The sequence below is a fragment of the Cetorhinus maximus genome, chromosome 13, assembly GCF_964194155.1.
Source record: "Cetorhinus maximus chromosome 13, sCetMax3.hap1.1, whole genome shotgun sequence".
Taxonomy (NCBI): domain Eukaryota; kingdom Metazoa; phylum Chordata; class Chondrichthyes; order Lamniformes; family Cetorhinidae; genus Cetorhinus; species Cetorhinus maximus.
In genome coordinates this window covers 1,079,415-1,102,388 of record NC_135891.1, presented here as the reverse complement: position 1 = coordinate 1,102,388, position 22,974 = coordinate 1,079,415, and the positions used below count along the sequence as shown (strand labels likewise).

General features: G+C 43.2%; 1 protein-coding gene across 3 annotated transcripts in view; it reads left to right on the top strand.

Annotated features, from left to right (window-relative positions):
- chd6 (chromodomain helicase DNA binding protein 6) overlaps positions 1-22,974 on the top strand; it is a 248,364-nt gene that overhangs the window by 107,145 nt on the left and 118,245 nt on the right. For 2 of the 3 annotated variants that reach the window (XM_078554814.1, XM_078554813.1), the window contains 2 exons: positions 476-611; positions 18,742-18,894. In XM_078554814.1, coding sequence (XP_078410940.1) covers positions 476-611; positions 18,742-18,894 — 289 coding nt within the window. The remainder of the gene's footprint in view (positions 1-475; positions 612-18,741; positions 18,895-22,974) is intronic. The other variant, XM_078554815.1, reaches the window with a different exon arrangement.

Sequence of the window (22,974 nt, the reverse complement as noted above, 5' to 3'; positions counted from 1 at the left end):
AGCATTCACTCCCTCCAACACCAACCACAGTAGCAGCAGTGTGTATCATCTACAAGATGCACTGCAGCAACTCACCAAGGCTCCTTCGACAGCACCTTCTATTACTACCAAGAAGAAGAAGGGCAGCAGATGCGTGGGAGCACCACCACCTGGAAGTTCCCCTCCATGTCACTCACCATCCTGACTTGGAAATATATCGCCGTTCCTTCACTGTTGCTGGGTCAAAATCCTGGAACTCCCTCCCTAACAGCACTGTGGGTGTACCTACACCACATGGACTACAGCGGGACAAGAAGGCAGCTCACCACCACCTTCTCGAGCAGTTAGAAATGGGCAATAAATGTTGGCCTAGCCAGTAATGCGCACATCCCATGAAAGAATACATTTTAAAAAATTGTCTTCCATTGTACACTTAAGAAGAGATGTTATGAGAGAAATAATTTACTAAAAATGTTTTTAAATTATTTTATTGTAGCAAAGAGCAAGGCCCAACACCAACTGAAAAGAAGAAGAAAGGCAAAAGGAAAAATGGTGTTCCGGGGGAGAGTTCCGAACAGGAGCCGTCGGCAGCAAAGGCATCGCAGGCCACAGAGGAGCTAACGGATGCACAGGTAAAGCTGGTTATTTCAGCCAACTCCCAGAATTGTCCAGGTGAATTATGAAAGGTTTATGGGCTCTGATGAAGTTTTGAAGAGAGGAAGGGCCATAAATAGAAGAAGTAATTCAAAACTTTCATCCAGTAGGAATTTGAGAAGCTTGAAATGTAACTGGAAGGGGTGGTAAATGTAGGCATTTTAAAAAAAAAAAAAGCTGCCAGGTGGTCATTGCATTGTCCAGAATGATACTGAACAACTTAGACAAGGAGTGACACTGGAGCCCACAGGCCAGAGACAATGACCGGCTGGACGGACAGACTAGACAATGTGCTGGGGTCGATCCCCAGTCAGTGCTGTTATGTGGTGTCTACAGGCAGTGTTTTGGTGTCACAATTGTCTTCAATTTTGTTGGGTTAAACAAGAGAAAAATCAGCCACAGTTTCTGTTCCTGGTGGCTACGCAGTGATGAATGTCCAATGCTTCAAAGTGTACGAGTGTGACCAAGCTTGGAATTAGTTGGGATGGTCTGTGATGGTATCATCGGTTGACACCAGTTGTCCAGATTGCCCATCTGGCTGACTGGGGAAATTCCCCAGGAATTGAAATGTGCAGGAAGAACACCTAAGCTATATCCACTATAACGTTATTGTCGGAATAGTGAGCCCAAAAACCTTGTGATGCACTTGGATTGACCTCATGAAATTTTTGATCTCAAAATCCTTGCGTCATGTAACTTAATATGCATTCCTCAGAACTGTTTGAGTTGGCCTGTCTATCTAATGAGGTATTAAACTCCGCTGGAGTAGATCTCATAACACTATTTCAAAGAAGAGCAGGGGAGCTCTCCCTGGTGTCCTGGCCAATATTTATCCTTCAACCAGTATTATTGAAACAGATTATCTGATGATTTATCTCGTTACTGTTTTTGGGATCTTGCTGTGTGCAAATTAGCTGCCTAGTTTCCTACAGCATTGAATCCATTTCAAAAACATACTTACTTGGCTTTAAAGTGGTTTGGGCATCCTGAGCCTGTGGAAGGTGTATAATTTTTTGAATAGTTTTTTAAAATGAATTCATTCACAGGATGTGGATGTCGCTGGCTAGGCCAGCATTTATTGCCCATCCCTAATTGCCCTTAAGGTGGTGGTGAACCACCTTCTTGAAATGCTGCAGTACACCCACAGTACTGTTAGGAAGAGTGTTCTAGGATTTTGACCCAATGACAGTGAAGGAGCAGCAATATATTTCCAATTCGGGGTTGTGAGTGACTTGGAGGGGAACTTGCAGGTGGTGGTGTTCCCATATATCTGCTGCCCTTGTTTGAGGTAGTAGAGGTTGTCGGTTTGGAAGGTGTTGTCGAAGGAGCCTTGTTGAATCCCTGTGGTGCATCTTGTAGATGGTACACACTGCTGCTACTGTGCGTCAATGGGGGAGGGAGTGAATTTTTAAGGTGGTGGATGGGGTGCCAGTGAAGTGGGCCACCTTATCCTGGTTGGTGTTGAGCTTCATGAGTGTTGTTGGACCTACAGTCATAAAGGCAAGTGGAGAGCATTCCATCACGCTTCTGGAACATAGGAGCAGGAGTAGACCATTCAGCATCTTGAGCCTGCTCTCCCATTCAGAACCTTCCAAACTCTCAACCGCTAACATATAGAAGGTCAAGGGCAGCAGATGCATGGGAACACTACCACCTGGAAATTCCCTTCTAAGCCACTCACTGTCCTGACTTGAAAATATATCGGCCGTTCCTTCACTGTCGCTGGGTCAAAATCCTGGAACTCCCTCCCTAACAGCACTGTGGGTGTACCTACACCACATGGACTGCAGCGGTTCAAGAAGGCAGCTTACCACCACCACATCGAGGGCAATTAAGGATGGGCAATAAATGCTGGCCCAGCCAGTGAAGCCCTCAGCCCATAAAAATGAATTTTTAAAAAATCATGGCTGATCTATCTCAACACCATTTTCCCACAGCATCCCCATATCCTTGGGCCAGAATTTTTACCTCGGGCGGGTGGGCGCACACGTGACCCGAACAAGCGTAAAATGATGCGCGATGACGTTGGGCGAAGGGTCCGATGTCGTTGTGCATTTGCGTAATATTTCAGTCGGTGGGTGCTCACGGGAGTCGGCAGCACCACCACTGACAATTAACAGGCCTATTAAGGGCATTAAAGTATCAATTAAATGTAATTTTCCACTGCCCGTCCAAGCTTACGGTCGGCAGGCAGGCGAAAAGGCCAAGTGGCCTTTCCATTTTTTGGAACCCTCATTCGCAGGTGGGATGAGGTTTCCAACAGCAATTAAAAATAAAATAAGAATTTTAACTTTTCATGAATAACATGCCCCGCTCATGTGGGGAATATTTAGTTTTTAGCATTTTTAAATTCTTTATTTTTGATTTTTTTTTATATCTTCAGCCCCCTGAGGCAGCTCTGTACCTGAGGGAGCTTTTCCTGTGCGCATCTGCGTGCATGTCCGAAGTAACCCGCTCACCTTCCCCCCCTCCCCCCACACAGGCAGAGTGCAGGCCCGCCCAGCGTGAAATCGCAGTTGCAGTCCAATCGCGGGTGACGGTCAGCTTCCCTCTTGCCCCCACTGAGCCTGCCCGATGAGGGTAAAATTCTGCCCTTGATATCTTTAATATCTAGAAATCTATCGATCTCTGTCTTGAACATAATCAATGACTGAGCTTCCACAGCCCTCTGGGGTAGAGAATTCCAAAGATTCCACCCTCTGAGTGAAGAAATTCCTCCACATCTCAATCCTAAATGGCTTACCTCTTATTCTGAAACTGTGTCCTGTGGTTTTAGCTCCCCTAGCTAGGGGCAACATCCTGCATCTACCCTGTCAAGCCTTGTGAGAATGTTGTATGCTTCAATGAGATCACCTCTCATTCTTCTAAACTCTAGAGAATACAGGCCTAGTCTCCTCAATCTCTCCTCATAGGACAATCCCATCATCCCAGGTATCAGTCTGGTGAACCTCCGTTGCATCCTTCCTTAAGTAAGAAGACTAAAACTGTACACAATACTCCAGGCGTGGTATAACCATGGCTCTCTACAATTGCAGCTTTACTCCTGTACTTAAACCCTCTTGCAATAAAGGCCAACACCATTTACCTTCCTAATTGCTTGCTGCACCTGCATGCTAGCTTTCAGTGATTCATGAACAAAGACATCCAGGTCCCTTTGGACATCAACACTTCCCAACCTCTCTCTATTTAAGAAATACTCTGCATTTCTGTTTTTCATACCAAAGTGAATAACTTCACATTTTTCCACATTATATTCCATCTGCCATGTTCCTGCCTGCTCACTTAGCCTGTCTAAATCCCCTTGAAGCCTCTTTGCATCCTCCTCACAACTCAATTCCCACTAAGCTTGTGTCATCAGCAAATTTGGAAATATTGCATTTTGTCCCGACATCCAAATCGTTGATATAGATTGTGAACAGCTGGGGCCCAAGCACTGATCCTGTGGGACCCCACTAATCACAGTCTGCCAATCTGAGAATGGTTTATTCCTACTGTTTTCTGCCTGTTAACAAATCCTCAATCCATGCCAGTATTTTACCCCCACTCCCATGTGCACTCATTTTGCTTATTGACCTCGTTGTGTGGACTTTATCGAAAACCTTCTGAAAATCCAAATACAACAACATCCTGCATACTACACACCCACTGGTTTCTCCCTTATCTATTCTGCTAGTTTCATCCTCAAAAAACTCCAACAGATCTGTCAAACATGATTTCCCTTTCATAAATCCATGTTGACTCTGTCCAGCCCTACCATTATTTTCCAAGGTGCTTTAGTTAGGCTAAATTAATAGACAAGGACTTGGCAGATGAAATATAATGTGGAAAAATGTGAAGTTATCCATTTTGGTAGGAAGACAAAAATTCAGAGTATTTCTTAAATAGTGAGTAGTTCCTTGTTTTCTCTCTCCCTCCTTTCTTAAATAGTGGGGTTACATTTGCTACCTTCCAATCTGCAGGAACCATTCCAGAGCCTGTGGAACTTTTAAATGCATTCACTATCTCTACAGACACCTCTTTTGACACTCTGGGATGTAGATCATCAGATCCATGGGATTTATCTACTTTAAATCCCATTAATTTCTCCAGTACTACTTTTCTACTAATACTAATTTCTTTCAGGTCCTCAATCTCGCTAGCCCCTTGTTCTGTAGTATTTCAGGGAGGTTATTTTGTAACTTCCTCTGTGAAGACAGGTACTAAGTATTTGTTTAGTTTCTGTGCCATTTCCTTATTCCCCATTATAAATTCTCCTGTCTCTGTCTGTAATGGGCCCACATTTATCTTTACTAACCTTTCCCTTTTTATATACTTATAGATGCTTTTACAGTTCGCTTTTACGTTTCTCACTAGTTTACTTTCATATGCCATTTTCTCTTTCTTTATCAGTTTCTTGGTCTTCCTTTGCTGAACTCTAAAATACTCTCAATCCTCAGGCTTACTACTTTTTTTGGCAACTTTGTAAGCCTCTTCCTTTGATCTAAAGCAATCTTTAAGTTCTCTTGTTAGCCACGGTTGGATCACCTTTCCTGCTGGGTTTTTGTGCCATAAAGGAATGTATATTTGTTGTAAATCATGTATTAATTCATTAAATGCTAGCCATTGCCTGTCTACCGTCATACCTTTGATGTAGGTTCTCAATCTACCATAGCCAGTTTGCCCTTCATACCTTTGTAGTTTCCCTTGTTTCGATTTAAGATCCCAGTTTCAGATTGAATTATATCACTTTCAAACCTTACTTGTGCCTTGTAGATGGTGGGCAGGCTTTGGAGAAGCAGGTGATGAGTTGCCCTATGCAAGATTCCCAGCCTTTGACCTGCTCTTGAAGCCACAGTATTTATATGGCTGGTTCAGTTCAGTTTCTGGTCAGTGGTGACCTCAGGATGTCGATAGTGGGGGAATTCAGCAATGGTAATGCCATTGAATATCAGGAATCTTTTTTTTACAAAATTGAAAGTGAAGGGCATCAAAATTTCCAAGGTTGCGATAGCCGTTTGCTACTTGCACTCTGGTTGGGAGTCACTGACCATAGTCTGCAGTGCTTACATCTTTCCGGTGACCAGCTTCATAACTGACACTCCATGTGTGTGGTGGGATGAGCTACCACAGCAAAGGAGCTAAAGGTAAAAGTAGAGGACAATTTTATCTTATTCTAGCAATCGGGAAATCCATTGGAACAGGCGGAAAGCTGGTTATACGTACCCTGTTCCTGTTTTTAAGCTAACATTGTACCCAATCCTGTCATTTTCCTGACTGGCGGGAGGAGTTTAAATTGTCCGCATTGAGCGGGTGTAAAAATCAGCATTCTGCCTGATCCCACCTGATGAGTTTGGGCAAAATTTTCCCCAAAATCTCTCTGCTGTTGGGATTGATTGGTTCTGGTGAGTTAGGAAGTGGTTGAACACTGCGTTTGGTCTGACAGGCAGTATGTAAGTTCTCGCTGTTGCTTTGCTAATGTCAACTGAGCAAATAGCATATCATGGCAAGTCTTTAAGTTGTTGATTTTACTCTGGGTGACAATGGAAGGATATTCTATTTAATAGCGAATGTGACTAGTGAGACAATAACAGCCCATAATGTCAGAAGCTGTCTTTTCTTTCTAAGAAATCTTTTTCTAGCACTTTGTTTTTATTTGAATTTTGGCATTACTTTTATTTTGTTATTTCTACCTTGAACTCCTTGAATGTACAGCGTATGTTGAAATGGGGATATTTGCTCAGTGAAATTAAGTGTGCTTTGTTTTTATTCTGTACCAATGATTTTGCTATGATTCTTTGGTACAAATAACCGTTTGATGTAATGGGTGTGTTTTAGGTTCTGGCACAGCTGTGTGTGTGTGTGTTGTGTGTTGTGTGTTGTGTGTGTGTGTGTGTGTGTGTGTGTGTGTGTTGTGTGTGTGTGTTGTGTGTGTGTTGTGTGTGTGTTGTGTGCGTGTTGTGTGCGTGTTGTGTGCGTGTTGTGTGCGTGTTGTGTGCGTGTTGTGTGCGTGTGTGTGCGTGTTGTGATTTAGGAATGGCAACCCCTGAGTGAAACGGCAAGCAGTTGCTTGGTAGTGCGACATGTTGCACTCAGGAGGACCACAAGGCTCCCTTAGCCCCAGGTAATTCAAAAAAGCTTCAAGGCTTGAACACATTCCTTTTGTTTGCAGAGCACGGGTCCCTGTGTATGAATGTATGTCGCTTCTAACAAGACCCAGGCTCCTGACATCACCTGAGCCTGAACGACGTGTCATTTGATTAAAGTTTCCAATTTATTTCAAGTATTATTAATTTTATGAGCTCAACCGATTATCTTAGATTGGCTGTTAGTGCAGCTTTTAGCACTCTCAAGATTGTTCAGCAAGTGCTGCCCAATCATGGAATCACATATAATAGTAGACATTTCTGTTGAAAAGTTTCGCCATTGAGTGTCTCTTTAACAATATTTAAGCTGCAAAGTGGGGAAAAAAGTGAATTAATTTCATTCAGATTCCAGGTCATCTCCTGAGCCTGTTTCCAGATGTTGTCATAAGGGGTATGATGCAAAAACGGATGGGAAAGCAAGCAGTGAGGATGACACAAAGAGCCCACAGAGGGATATAGATAGGTTAAGTGAGTGGGCAAAAACTTGGCAGATGAAATATAAGAACATAAGAAATAGGAGCAAGAGTAGGCCATTCGGCCCCTCGAGCCTGCCCTGCCATTCAGTAAGATCATGGCTGATCTGCCGCAGGCCTCAACTACTCTTTCGTGCCAGCTCCTCATAGCCCTCAATTCCCCGATATTTCAAAAATCTACCTACCTCCTCTTTAAATACTTTCAATGACCTAGCCTCCACAATTCTCTGCGGTAGAGAATTCCAGACATTCACTACCCTCTGAGAGAAGAAATTCCTTCACATCTTAGTTTTAAATGAGTGTCCCCTTATTCTGTAACTATGTCCCCTAGTTCGAGATTCCCCCACTGGTGGAACAATTATCTCAACATCTACCCTGTCAAGTCCCCTCAGAATCTTGTACGTTTTAACAAGATCACCCCTCAGCCTTCTGAACTCGAAAGAATAAAGGCCTAACCTGTTTAGCCATTCTTGATAAGTCAATCCCTTCACCCCAGGAGTCAGCCTACTGAATCTCTTTTGAACTGCCTCCATTACTAGTATATCCTTTCTTAAATACAGGAACCAAAACTATACACGGTACTCCAGATGCAGCCTCACCAACACCCTTTACAGTTGTAATAATAACGTGGGAAAATATGAGGTTATGCACTTTGGCAGGAAGAATGGAGGAGCTGAATATTATTTAACTGGAGAAAGACTGCAGAAAGCTACAGCACAGAGGGATTTGGGGGTCCTTGTGCATGAATCATAAAAAGCTAGCATACAAGTTCAGCAGGTAATAGGAAGGCAAATCGAATGTTTGCCTTTATCTCAAAGGGAATGGAGTATAAAAATAGGGAAGTCTTGCTAAAACTATACAAGGCACTAGTTAGACCACACCTAGAATACAGTGAACAGTTTTGGTCCCCTTATTTGAGGAAAGATATACTGACATTGGAGGCAGCCCAGAGAAAGTTCACTAGGTTGACCCTTGGTATGGAGAGATTTTCTTATGAAGAAAGGTTGAATAGGTGAGGCCTGTACTCATTGGAGTTTATAAGAATGAGAGGCGACCTTATTGAAACATTTAAAATTCTTAGGGGGCTTGACAGGACAGATGCTGAGAGGTTGTTTCCCCTTGTGGGAGAGTCTAGGACCAGAGGGCATAATCTCAGAGTAAGGTGTCGGCCATTTAAAACAGAGATGAGGATGAATTTCTTCTCTGAGGATAGTGAATCTGTGGAATTCTTTACTGTAGATGCTGGGTCGTTAAGTATATTCAAAGCTGAGATAGACAGATTTTTAATCAGTAAGGGAATCAAGGGTTATGGGGAAAAGGCAGGAAAGTGGAGTTGAGGATTATCAGATAAGCCATGCTCTCATTGAATGGTGGAGCAGACTCGATGGGCTGAATGGCCTACTTCTGCTCCCACATCTTATGGTCTTATGGGTAACCATGAGAAGCGTGCCTGTATCTGAGGAGCATTTGCATTGACAAATGCAAAGTTGACAAGACTGACACTCATGTTTGGATTTCAGATATTTCTAATCTTCTCATTTTACGTGAAGATTTATTTGAGTTAATACAAGAGGAGATCATCCTTTAAGGGGTTGGGGGAGGGGGTGTGGAGGGAACTGCTCTGGAGCTTGCATCAACCAATTGTGGGATGTGGGAGTCGCTGCTTAGGTCAGCATTTATTGCCCATCGCTAATTACCCTTGTTCAGAGGGCATTTAAGAGTCAACCACTGATTCCGTCATAAATCCTCTCCTTGAAGTTTGGTGTCTGTTGCGTTTTCCTTATGTATCCCAATACTGTACGTTACTTTCTTATCCTGGTGGAAGAAGGTGCTGTCTGCAACTCAAAGGCCTGGCCTTCAACAGGGCTGTCACATTCCACGTGGGTTCCTATTTCAAAATTTACTCAACCAAAAATAAAACAACAGTTTACCGTCAACAATTTGAATTTTTTGCATGAATGGCTAACAGGCTTAGTGAAGAAATTTGTCTTCATCTTGGTCTGAAATTGGCATCTCCTTATCCTAAGATGATACCCATGAGTTCTGCACTCTCCAGCAAAGATAAATAGCTTCTCAGCATCTTATTTATTTCAATGAGATCATCTTTCATTCTTCTTAACTGCAGAGAGTATAGGCCCATTCTACTTGATCTCTCCTCAGAGGACAACCCTCTTATCCCAGGATCAGTATAGTGAACTTTCTTCACGCCCCTCTCTCTCTTCACGCCCCTCTCTCTCTTCACGCCCCTCTCTCTCTTCACGCCCCTCTCTCTCTTCACGCCCCTCTCTCTCTTCACGCCCCTCTCTCTCTTCACGCCCCTCTCTCTCTTCACGCCCCTCTCTCTTCACGCCCCTCTCTCTCTTCACGCCCCTCCCTCTCTTCACGCCCCTCCCTCTCTTCACGCCCCTCCCTCTCTTCACGCCCCTCCCTCTCTTCACGCCCCTCCCTCTCTCTTCACGCCCCTCCCTCTCTCTTCACGCCCCTCCCTCTCTCTTCACGCCCCTCCCTCTCTCTTCACGCCCCTCCCTCTCTCTTCACGCCCCTCCCTCTCTCTTCACGCCCCTCCCTCTCTCTTCACGCCCCTCCCTCTCTCTTCACGCCCCTCCCTCTCTCTTCACGCCCCTCCCTCTCTCTTCACGCCCCTCCCTCTCTCTTCACGCCCCTCCCTCTCTCTTCACGCCCCTCCCTCTCTCTTCACGCCCCTCCCTCTCTCTTCACGCCCCTCCCTCTCTCTTCACGCCCCTCCCTCTCTCTTCACGCCCCTCCCTCTCTCTTCACGCCCCTCCCTCTCTCTTCACGCCCCTCCCTCTCTCTTCACGCCCCTCCCTCTCTCTTCACGCCCCTCCCTCTCTCTTCACGCCCCTCCCTCTCTCTTCACGCCCCTCCCTCTCTCTTCACGCCCATTAATTGTTTCCAGTACCTTTTCTTCACTAATGTTAATTGCTCCAAGTTCCTCACTCTTTCTAGACCCTTGGTTCCCCAAAATTTCTGGTATGTTTTTTGTCTTCAACTGTGACAGACACAAAATGGTTCAATATATTTTCTGCTATTGCTTTATTCCCCTTACCATTTCTGCTGTCTACACCTGTGAGATCCACGTTTGCTTTAGTTCCTTTTTTTACACACTGGAAGCTTACATTTTTTAAACTTTCTGTCCAGCTTGCGCACTCTTTATTTTCTCTCTCTTTATCAAGGTTTTGGCCATCCTTTGAATCTAAAACAATGCCAGTCCTCAGGCTTACTACTTTTCCTGGTGATATCACAAGCCTCTCTTTTAATCTAATACTATCTAAACCTCTAACCACCCATGGAGTTTTTATTTCTCAAAGTATATTTTTTGAGAATTATAATTTTTAATGTCTGCCATTGCTCATCTGTAGTCATACTTATTATCTAACTTCCCAATCCACCTTAGCTAACTCATCCCCATACGTATATAATCGACTTTAAGTTCAGCACTCTAGTATGTTACACTCAAACTCTGTGTGAAATTTGTCATATTATGGTCACTCTTCCCAGAAAGTCCCTGACTATGAGATTACTCATTAACTCTGTCTCATTACACAAAATGAGATTTAAAATAGCCTCTACTTTCGTTTTTTTTTCATTCATTCATGGGATGTGGGCATCACTGGCTAGGCCAGCATTTATTGCCCGTCCCTAATCCATTTAAGAGTCAACCACATTGCTGTGGAGTCACATGTGGGCCAGACCAGATAAGGACAGCAGATTTCCTTCCCTAAAGGACATTAGTGAACCAGATGGCTACCACATATTGCATGAGAAAACTGTCTCAAATACATGCCATCAACTTATCCTCCAAACTATCTGTGCTGATTTTGATTAGAGCAGTTTAAATGCAGATTATTACATTACCTTTGTTAGAAGCTCCTCTTATTTCTTGATTAATACTCTGTCTGGAAACTAGGAGCAGGAGCAGGCCATTCGGCCCTTCGAGCCTGCTCCGCCATTCATTATGATCATGGCTGATCATCCAACTCAATAACCTGCTCCCGCTTTCTCCCCATACCCTTTGATCCCTTTCGCCCCAAGAGCTATATCTAACTCCTTCTTGAAAACATACAATGCTTTGGTCTCAACTACTTCCTGTGGTAACGAATTCCACAGGCTCACCACTCTCTGGGTGAAGAAATTTCTCCTCATCTCAGTCCTAAATAGTCTACCCCATATCCTCAGACTGTGACCCCTGGTTCTGGACTCCCCCACCATCGGGAACATCCTTCCTGCATCTACCCTGTCTAGTCCTGTTAGAATCTTATACGTTTCTATGAGATCCCCCCCCTCATTCTTCTGAACTCCAGCGAATATAGTCCTAATCGACTCAATCTCTCCTCATATGTCAGTCCTGCCATCCCAGGAATCAGTCTGGTAAACCTTCACTGCACTCCCTCTATAGCAAGAACATCCTTCCTCGGATAAGGAGACCAAAACTGCACACAATATTCCAGGTGTGTCCTCACCAAGGCCCTGTATAATTGCAGCAAGACATCCCTGTTCCTGTACTCGAATCCTCTTGCTATGAAGGCCAACATACCATTTGCCTTCTTTACCGCCTGCTGCACCTGCATGCTTACCTTCAGCGACTGGTGTACAAGGACACCCAGGTCTCATTGCACATTCCCCTCTCTCAATTTATAGCCATTCAGATAATCTGCCTTTCTGTTTTTGCTACCAAAGTGGATAACCTCACATTTATCCACATTATACTGCATCTGCCATGCATTTGCCCACTCACTCAGCTTGTCCAAATCACACTGAAGCATCTCTGCATCCTCCTCACAGCTCACCCTCCCACCCAGCTTTGTGTCATCTGCAAATTTGGAGATACTACATTTAATTCCCTCATCTAAATCATTAATATATATTGTGAATAACTGGGGTCCCAGCACCGATCCCTGCGGTACCCCACTAGTCACTGCCTGCCATTCGGAAAATGACCCGTTTATTCCTACTCTTTGTTTCCTGTCTGCCAACCAGTTTTCTATCCATCTCAATACACTACCCCCAATCCCATGCACTTTAATTTTACATGGCATAGCTACTGTAATGGGGCCTGTAAACTACTCCCACCTGTGTTTTCTGCTCTTTTGATTCCTTATTTCCATCCATATTGATGGTACTTCCTGTTTTTCCGAGCCTAGTTCTTTCATCCGTACTGTCCTTATTTCATCTTTTATTATCAGAGTTAATGTTCTTCCCTTCTCATTTTGCCTGTCTTTTCAAAACGTCAAGTTCCTGCAATACTTTGTTCTTGACCTTGGTCACCATGCAGCCACGTTTCTCTAATGATTGTTAGATCCAACCCATTTATTTCTCTTTGTGCTGCTAATTTTTCTGTCTTGTTGCAAATACTTCATGCATTCAAATAAAGCGCCTTTAATTTTAACTTTTTAAATTTTAAGCTGTCCTTAAAACCTACCACTTTGAGCAAGCTTTTGGTTACCTCTTCAAATATCTCCTTACTTGGTTTGATGTCAGTTTTCTTTAATGCTCCTGTAAAGCACCTTGGGATGTTTTATCACCTTAAAGATGATTTTAAGTTTTTAAAAAATTTATTCATTTATGGGGATGTGGGCATCACTGGCTAGGCCAGCATTTATTGCCCATCCCTAATTGCCCTTGAGAAGGTGGTGGTGAGCTGCCTTCTTGAACAGCCGTGGTCCATGTGATGTAGGTACACCCACAGTGCTGTTAGGAAGGGAGCTCCAGGATTTTGACCCAGCGACAGTGAAGCAATGGTGATATTTTTCCAAGCCAGGATAGTGAGTGACTTGGAGGGGAACTTCCAGGTAGTGATGTTCCCATGTATATGTTGCCCTTGTCCTTCTAGATGGTAGTTGTTGTGGGTTTGGATAGTGCTGTCTGAGGAGCCTTGGTGAGTTTCTGCAGTGCATCTGATAGATGGTACACACTGCTGCTACTGTACGTTGGTGATGGAGGGAGTGAATGTTTGTGGATGGAGTGCCAATCAAGTGGACTGCTTTGTCCTGGATAATGTCAAGCTTATTAAGTGTTGTTGGAGCTGCACTCATTCAAGCAAGTGGGCTGTATTCCATCACACTCCTGACTTGTGCCTTGTAGATGATGGACAGGCTTTGGGGAGTCAGGAGGTGAGTTACTCGCCGCAGGATTCCTAGCCTCTGACCTGCCATTGAAGCCACAGTATTTGTATGGCTAGTCCAGTTCAGGTTCTGTTCAATGGTAACCCTCAGGATGTTGATAGTGGGGGATTCAGCGATGGTAATGCTGCTGAATGTCAGCGTGCGATGGTTAAATTCTCTCTCATTGGAAATGTTACTTATCACTTGTCAGCCCAAGCCTGGATATTGTCTAGGTCTTGCTGCATTTGAAAATGGACGGCTTCGGTATCTGAGGAGTTGTGAATGGTACTGAACATTGTGCAATCATCAGTGAACATTCCCACTTCTGACCTTATGATGGAAGGAAGGTCATTGATGAAGCAGCTGAAGATGTTTGGGCCGAGGACACTATCCTGAGGAACTCCTGCAGTGATGTCCTGGAGCTGAGAAGATCGACCTCCAACAACCACAATCATCTCCCCTTGTGCTAGGTATGACTCCAGCCAGTGGAGAGCTTTGCCTCTGATTCCCATTGACTCCAGTTTTGCTGGGGCTCCTTGATGCCACTCTTGTAAAATGCTGCCTTGATGCCAAGGGCAGTCACTCTCACCTCAAGTTATTGCTCCTTATTGGCATTCTAGTTTGGGTAGTTTCGCTGTTGTGGAAAATCTTCTGGTTCAAATTTAAAACTTGAAGCTGTAGAACTACCCTTGGGAAGGTTTCAGTGGTGCATTGAAACAAGGAACAGGAGCTGGACATACAGCCCCTCGAGGCTGTTCTGCCATTGACTGATTTGCATCTCAACTCCATTTACCTGTCTTGGCTCCATATCCCTCAATACTCTTACCCAATGAAAAACTATCAATCTCAGTTTTTAATTTTCAGTTGGCAGAGGTATTGTGCGGGTCTGGACCACTGACCTGACTAAAGTGAGTGTAAGACTTGCCTCTTAAGTATTGCTGAAAAAAGAGACATGTCAAAGTTTTTCATTTTGCACTCACCAGGACATGCACAAGAATACCAATATAAAGGGGAAAGCAACAATTTATAATGTATGTGAAGAGAGTGTTGATTGGTTGGCAAGTGGCATTGCCATGGGGAATGCACCACTGATGGTGACTAACAATTAACTGTCAAGTATTGTTTGAAATTTAAACCAGGCAACTTGACCCTATTTGGTCAAGGCATTCCCCTGAGGAATGAGTCAGCGAATGGCTGTTCCATATTTTGTTTAGCCGAAATAGTGTATGTATATGTTCTTTCTGCCTGTAAAGAACAGGGCCCTTTGTATTTATGTCGCTTCCAGTACACACAAATGCGCCACATTGCGAGCCCGACTGACAATCTTAAATTGGTTTCAGCGTAATTCTGAGCCCGTTGAGGATTTAGCAAATGTTGTCCAATCGCGGAATCACATCATAATGTTGGACACTGTGTTTTGAGTTTTGCAAGCACGGGCTGGTTGGGTACAGTCTCTACCCTGCCCGTTGCGAACAGTGGTTGGGACATGCTGTTTGATATGATCCACCAGTGTTTGTGTCATATGGCCTACATACCTAGCATCACACTGGCACTGAAATTCATATACCACATTACTCATAGTAGCAGTGTGAAACAGCTAGCTTCACCTGTTGAGAAATCTGCCAGGGAGTTCTCTACCACAGTCTATCTAAGCCTACTTTCACTGGTCAATATATGTGTTGGAATTCTTACAGTTCCACATACTATAAGATTGGTCTTAGTGGCAGCCTTGTAAATAGGACCCGAGCCATTTGCTCACCATGCAAGCTTGATGCTGAAATAAGGCATCCTAAAGGTAATGGCTACCCTGATCAGATCATTTTGTGCTGTATATCATGCAGACTCATAAAGAGGCCTAAGGCCGACATTTTTGGCCCTGAAAAGTGCCCAGAAGGGCAAGGTATCTCAAAAATTTGAACAGCAGGTGAACCAACTTTTTCACACTGCTACTATGCAGTAGCAACACAAGTGGTATTCGCCACTACCAGGATGCTGCTGTCAAGCCAAAAAGACGTTCTGCCTATCTCACAAATGAGTAACGTGGTATATGAGTTTCAGTGCCAGTGTGATGCTAGATATGTAGGCCATATGTCCCAAAACTGGCGGGTTGTATCAAACAGCATGTCCCTGCCGCTGTTCGCAACAGGCAGGATGCAGACCGAACCCAACCAGCCCGTGCTTGCAAAACTCAAAACACAGTGTCCAACATTAGATGTGATTTCACGATTGGACAACATTTGCTAAATAATCCTCAATGTGCTAAGAATTACGATGACAACCATTTGAGATTATTATTCAGGCTTGCAATGTGGTGCATTTATGTGTACTGGAAGCTACATATATTAATACACGGCCTTGTTCTTTGCAGACAGAGAGAAGACGTACATAACACTGTGCCTGTTTCAGCTAAACAGAATAAGTCATTTGCTGACTCATTCCTCAGGGCAATGCCTTGACCAAGTAGGGTCGGGCTGCCTGGTTTAAATTTCAAGCCATGCTTGGCAGTTCACTGTCAGTCACCATCAGTGGTGCATTCTCCACGGCAACGCCACTTGCCAACCAATCAGCACTGTGCAGGTACAATATAAGTTGTTGTTTTCCCCTTTATGTTGGTATTCTTCCGAGTGTCCTAATGAGTGCAAGACAAAAAATTTAGACATGTTTCTTTTTTCAGCAATACTCAAGTTCTGTACTACCAAACGGCTACTTGCCTCTTAAGTTGCAGCAGTGACTGGAAATGTGACTTGTATAAACAAGAATTATTTTGCTGATCAACCTGGAAGTTTTCTATTTGCTCATTTGTTTTATTTTGATTTTGAGCAACTGCTAATTTTTGCTTTTTCTATGGATGGATAGATGTGTGTGTTTAAATATGTGTATATGTAACGTGCATGTATACATTTATGTACATGTTTGCAGTGAAACCTGTTACATGTCAAAATTGTAAAGTTTATTTTTTAGTTGGTAATTTGAGAGGTCTGCCATGAAATTGATGGATCTTGATTGGCGAGTGGTGATGGAACAGGAAAAGTGGTTTGAAAATGTTGTTGGAATCTAAAATTGAATGACTTGAAATAAGATTGCCTTGGTAAACAGTACCAAGTCTGTTCTCTCTCAGCGTAAGTGAGAACTTTTTGGATCACTTCTTTGGTAAGTGTCTAAAGATCATCACCATCCTGTGAATTATCTGACGAGTCAAGAGTGATGGAAGGCGACAGTTGGGAATATTGAGAATTTCCAAGAGGGGGATCAGAAGTTCACCTCATGCTGTGTAATAATGAGGAACTGCATTGTCTGGTTGCAAACCACCAAGCCGCTTTAAAAGTTGGAATGAAAGCACTTCCAGAATCTGATTACTGACAGAAGTGGTGCTACCTTATCAGCCTCTGTACCAGGTTTGGTTGAAATTGATCGCATTGCCGAAAGTTGCCACGACAGAAAGACAAACACCAATTGCTGTACCTCTCCCTGTGTCCCTGGGCTTTTCATGTTTGGGGTAGTGTGACTATCTGAACCAGGCCCTGGTCTGGAGAGCATCTCAGAACTGTGAAGTTTTCTGCCCTAAATATATTGAAGAGTGTGGGTTTGGGGATTAATGTTTAGAGATTAAACTATGCCAATCAGTTATTGTTTTAGTATGATTTTTGTCATGCTATGTCTTGAATTGTAAGTTTGTAGAATACAATAGCCAATGCCAACTATTAGGAAAGATTGAATAAGCTCGGGCTCTTTTCTCTAGTAAAGCAAGGGTTGAGGGGTGACTGGATAAAAGTCTTTCAAATTATGAAAGGATTTGATAGGGTAGATGATGAGAAGATGTTTTCACTTGTGGGTGAGACCAAAACTATGGGCCGTTAATAGACTATTAAGAAAGGATGTAAATGCATTGGAGGCGGTTCAGAGGAGGTTTACTAGATTGATACCTAGAATGAGTGGGTTGCCTTATGAGGAAAGGTTGGACAGACTGGGCTTGTTTTCACTGACGTTTAGAAGAATGAGGGGCGATTTGATTGATGTATACAAAGTCCTGAATGGCCTTGACAAGGTGGACGCCGAAAGGGTGAGTGAGTCCAGAACTAGGGGCTGCTGTTTTAAAATTAAGGGTTGCCCTTTTAGGACAGAGATGAGGAGAAATTTTTTCCCTGAGGGTTGTGCGTCTTTGGAACACTCTGCCTCAGAAGGTGGTGGAGGCAGGGTCATTGAATATTTTTAAAGCAGATTTAGATTCTTGTTAGGCAAGGGAATCAAAGGTTATTGGGGGTAGATGGGAATGTGGAAATTGAAACGCAAGAAGATCAGTCATGATCTTATTGAATGGTGGAGCAGGCTTGAGGGGCCGAATGGCCTACTCCTGTTCCTATTTCTGATGTTCTTATGTTCTTAAATAACTTGTCACTAAAATATCCACACGGGAATTCAGGAGAAACTTCTTTACCCGGAGAATGATGAGAATATAGAACTCAATACCACAAGGTGTACTTGAGGTGAATAGTTGGATGCATTTAAGTGGAAGATAGATGAACACGAGGAAGAAAGAAATAGAAGGATGTGCTGATGTGCTGAGGTGAAGAAGGGTGGGAGGAGGCTGGTGTGGAACAGAAACACCGGCATGGCTTGTTTCTGTGCTGTACATTCTACGTAACCATGAATGCCATTGATACAGTCTATGGCCTTAATACCATTATTGAGGGGACAGCAAGCTTTAATTGTACTGAGATTGAAGACTTGTGCTATATTCTCAGATAATTTATCACTTTATTTCAACAATATACACTTATAATTAAAGGACATGCACTTATTTTTTTGCAGCTTATTGAGGATTTGCATGGGCGTGTAGCAATTAATGTCAGTTGATTGGGAAGGCAGGCGATGATAGAAGGTAGGGGTTATCCAGGTCTATTTTCAGGACATGACCTTATTACTGCTTCCTAGACTCCAGGAGTGTGTTGTGCTGAGGAAGTTAGTTGATGTGAGCAGGATATTTTTTTTAAACTTGCCTGTGTTAACTTTCAAGAGACCCAATGTAACTGGAAGACCAGCTGGAATAAACAAACTGCCTGAAGAAATGGCCTACACCCTCAGAAATTGAGTGGACATTAAGAACGGGATTGTTGAAAGGAATAAAGGAGGAAGAGTACACGTGTATCTGTAGACAGTTGGATTTGCTGAAGAATGACTGGAGATGGTAGTTATTGGGCTTTCTAAACAGGACAAGTTCCTTTCTTTTATCAGCCAGCCATAGCTCCAGTCAATCACCCCTTGGAGTGACCAACATTCTAGCATTGGCCCAGCCCTCCCGCCCAAACTAAGCTATGTAGACTGTGTTTAGCGTAGTTGTGACAGTTTCTGAGATGCTGTCTTAATGACGCAAGTTTCTTGTTTATTTGGTAGAAGCGACGATCAGGCCGTCAAGTAAAACGAAGGAAATACAATGAAGACTTGGACTTCAAAGTTGTCGATGATGCCGGTGAAACAATTGCTGTACTGGGAGCAGGGCGGATTTCTCCGAACTCTGGGTCCTCACAGAAAGGAAACCAGACGACGGTAAGATGTTTAAGTAGAGAGCAGATAGGGACATCACTGAACCTTTTGGGGAGGGCTTGGGCCATGTTTTCAGAGGATTCAAGTAACCAGCAGTTCATTCTGTCTGAGGACCATAACATTGGAGAATGGAGCTCAAAGTTTCGATAGAATGGCTGGCTGTTGGCGATGGAGTGTTAGTGATCCCTTCCATTGAGGCATAGTGTCAAGTTAGGAAGTCTTAGATTGAGCATAGTGGTGGTTAAGGCTAAAGGTTTTCTTTTGGCCCACACTTGAAAATGAATTGGTGTCTAGATTGATCCATACTTTTGTTGATGAAATGGCTCCAGTGATGAATAATTGAATGGCGTTACAGATTGGACTCTAGATTTGTTTGTCAAACTGTGAAGTGATTGGGGTGTTTTTAACTTCTCACGCTGGAGGTCTCCTGTCATTGTATGGCTCTCCTGTCTGTGTTTGTGGAATATTGCATCAATGACTGTGCGGTGACACTCCTTCTTGCAGGAAATCCTTCATCCAAAATCAGATGACTACACTGAATTGCAAGGCAATCTAAGTTATTGATGGTTTTAAGTATAACCTAAATAATGTTAATGGATTGCACCAAATTTGATGCAGAGATTTCTGGTGAAATTCAGGATGACTCAACTATGTTGGTTCTTAGTGTTGCTTCAGAAACTTGAAAAACCTTGTACAATGTTGACAGAAATTTCAGTCTGTAGGTTCTCGACGTATAAAATAGAACCATTGTGCAAAGTTCAAGGAGTCTGTCAAATTAGGTTTGATCATCTCAATGACTTTGAGTCTGTTATCCAGTCTAAAGAGCATTGAACTAATGCTTGACATGACTGTGTCATACATAGATATGTCAATTTTTGGCATGTTTTTGACCATGTTGAACAAGGGGGTACTATCAGTGATGTTGTAATCTCATTGAGGGTCCCCACAAACATCGTGTGTGCTAAGAGCCAATATGTAGGTTTGAATTAATTTTGAAATACTGTTTTCAGGAGCAATTACATTGCTGTGTAATTTTGTGCCTTTCATATCACTCAGTCTCTGTCTTTATCAGTTTACATGTGTGTTTATTCAGCTGCCTAGATCCTAAGCTCTGGAATTCCCTCTCTCAATCTCTCTACCTCTCCACTTTAAGACACTACTTAAGATTTACCCCTCTTTGGTCGTTTGTTCTAATACCTCTGTACATGACTTGGTGTCTACATTTGCCGGATTTTGTTCTTGTGAAACACCTTGGGATGTTTTACTATATTAAAGGTGCTATATAAATGCAAATTATTGTTGCATGGTGTAGACTCTGGCCGGTTCTGTCCTAAAATGGCAATTGGTGACCTATGTATGTCATAGGTCTTTAATTTGCATATTAAAGGGGGCCAACTGCCAGAAACAGGTGGGCATTTCAGGTGTGTAGTGGTAGGTTCTTGTAAATCGGCAAGGGTGAAGTGTTGGCATTAATGGGACGATATGCACATCAATCACATGAATCTAATACTGCCTCATTAATGCTAATTTTGGAAGTTAAAATCGACTCCATGGTGTCCAGTGAAGTGTTCAGTTTGTATCTTACGCCTCAAGTTGTACCTATCATTGAAACAGTCAGTGTTTAATATTTTGTGCATTAGAGACAATATTGGTTGTTTATTTTCTTTGATTTGAGATCATTTCTGTCTCCCTAAAACTTGTGAGAATTAGGTTCGGGGTCATGGCTGCCAGAGCTGGATAAGAAATATTGAGGGACACCAAGCTTAGGTTTTAAAAGGTTGCAGATTGCAGAAATATAGAAAAGCTAAGTGGAATAGGTTTTCAAATCCTTAGAAAGAATGATGGATGGAGAAATAGAACGTGCCTTAAAACCATCAAAGGGAGGATGTGCAGAAAGCTGTGTGCACAGGGTGGGATGTGTTTCGATCTTTGGAGGAGGAGAGCTGAGAGGAACAATGGCCATAGTGGTAATAGAATGGAGCAAGGCGGAGAGATTGGAGGTTGACCATTTCTAGTCCTGTGTCCAGGAGTGTGTAAGATTTGGTGTTACTTCAGTTATGGAAACAATGTTTGATTCATAGAATCATTGATTCATACAGCAGAGAAGGTGGCCATTCTGCCCATTGTGCCTGTGCTAGTCCTTTGAAAGAGCAATCCAATTAGCCCTGCTCTTTCCTCAAACATTCAGTTGATGTTTATTTGCGACAAGTTCCATTTCCTTGTGAAATTTATTATTGAATCTATTTCCACCAATGTTTCAAGCAGTGCATTCCAACTCCTCAGAACACGCTGTGTAAAAAGAACAAAAAAATCCTTATCTGCTATCTGGTTCTTTTGTTACATATCTTAAATCTGTCTCTTCTGGTTATTACTGACCCCTTGCCAGTGAAAAGAATTTCACCTTTTTTATGCTACCAAATCCCTTCATACTTTGGAACACGTCTATTAAATCTTCCCATAACCGTCTCTGCTCTAAGGAAGCATAGGACTTAAGAGCATACGGTCGTTTGAGCCTGCTCTGCCATTCAATAAAATACTGGCTGATGTGAATGTGGTTTCAATTCCACTTTTCCATCCGCCTCCCATAACCCTTGACCCCCTTGTCTATCAAAAATCTGTCTAACTCAGGCTTGAATAAATTCAATGACACAGCCTCCACTGCTTTCTTGGGAAGAGAATTGCACAGACTGTGATTGCACTGGAAGGGGTGCAGAGGAGATTCACCAGGAAGTTGCCTGGGATGAAACATTTAAGTGATGCAGAGAGGTTGGATAGACTTGGGTTGTTTTCATTTGAGCAGAGAAGTCTGAGGGGCGACCTGATCAAACTCTTTCGAGTTATCAACAGTCACAGATTGCAACTCTTTCGAGTACAATCACAGTTCTTGGTTTCCGGGAGTGGGACGTGAACCCACAACCCTCTAGTTCAAAGGCGAGGGTGCTATGAACTGAGCCACAGCTGGGCATGGACAGGGTGGATAGGGAACAGCTGTTCCCCTTAGTTGAAGGGTCAGTCACAAGGGGACATAAATTCAAAGTGAGGGGCAGGTGGTTTAGGGGGGATGAGAGGAAAAACTTTTTTACCCAGAGGGTGGTGACGGTCTGGAATGCACTTCCTGGGAGGGTGGTGGAGGGTGGTGGAGGCGATGCCTCACATCCTGGATGAGGACTTGGCACGTCATAACATTCAAGGCTATGGGCCAAGTGATGGTAAATGGGATTAGGCAGGTAGGTCAGGTGTTTCTCACGTGTCACTGCAGACTCGATGGGCCAAAGGGCCGATTCTGCACTGTGATTCTGTGATAACGACCCTCAGAGAGAAAAAATTTCTCCTCATCTCTGTCTTAAAAGGGAGACCTCTTATTCTTAAACTATGTCTTGACGTTCTGGTCTCCCCGCAAGAGGAAATATCCTCCCAATATCCACCCTATCAAATCCCCTCAGGATCATATATGTTTCAATAAGATCATTCTTCTAAACTCCAATGGGTATAGGCCCAACCTGTTTAACCTTGCTTTGTAAGATAAGCCCTTCCTCCTGGGAATGAGTCGAGTGAACCTTCTCTGAACTGTTTCTAATGCAATTATACCTTTTCTCAAATAAGGAGACCAAAACTGGACCAGTATTCTGGATGTGGTCTCACAAGAGCCGCAGTAAAACTCCCCTACTTATACATTCCATTCCCCTTGTAATAAAGACCGACATTTCATTTGCCTTCCTAATTACTTGCTGTACCTGCATGCTAACTTTTTGTGATTTATGTACCAGGACACCCAGATCCCTCTCCCACCAAGTTCTGCAGTCTCTCGCCATATAAACAACATGCTGCTTTTCTATTCTTCCTGTCAAAGGTGACAAGTTTGCATTTTCCCATATTATACTCTGAGCTGCCAAATTTTTGCCCATTCACTTAACCTCACCATATCCCTTTGTAAATTCTTTACACTTTCTTGACAACTTATTTTCCTACCTATCTTGGTGTCATCGTCAAATTTAGCTACCGTACATTCGGCCCCTTCATTAGTCATTGATGTAGATTGTAAATAGTTGAGAGCCCAGCACTGATCCCTGTGGCACTCCACTA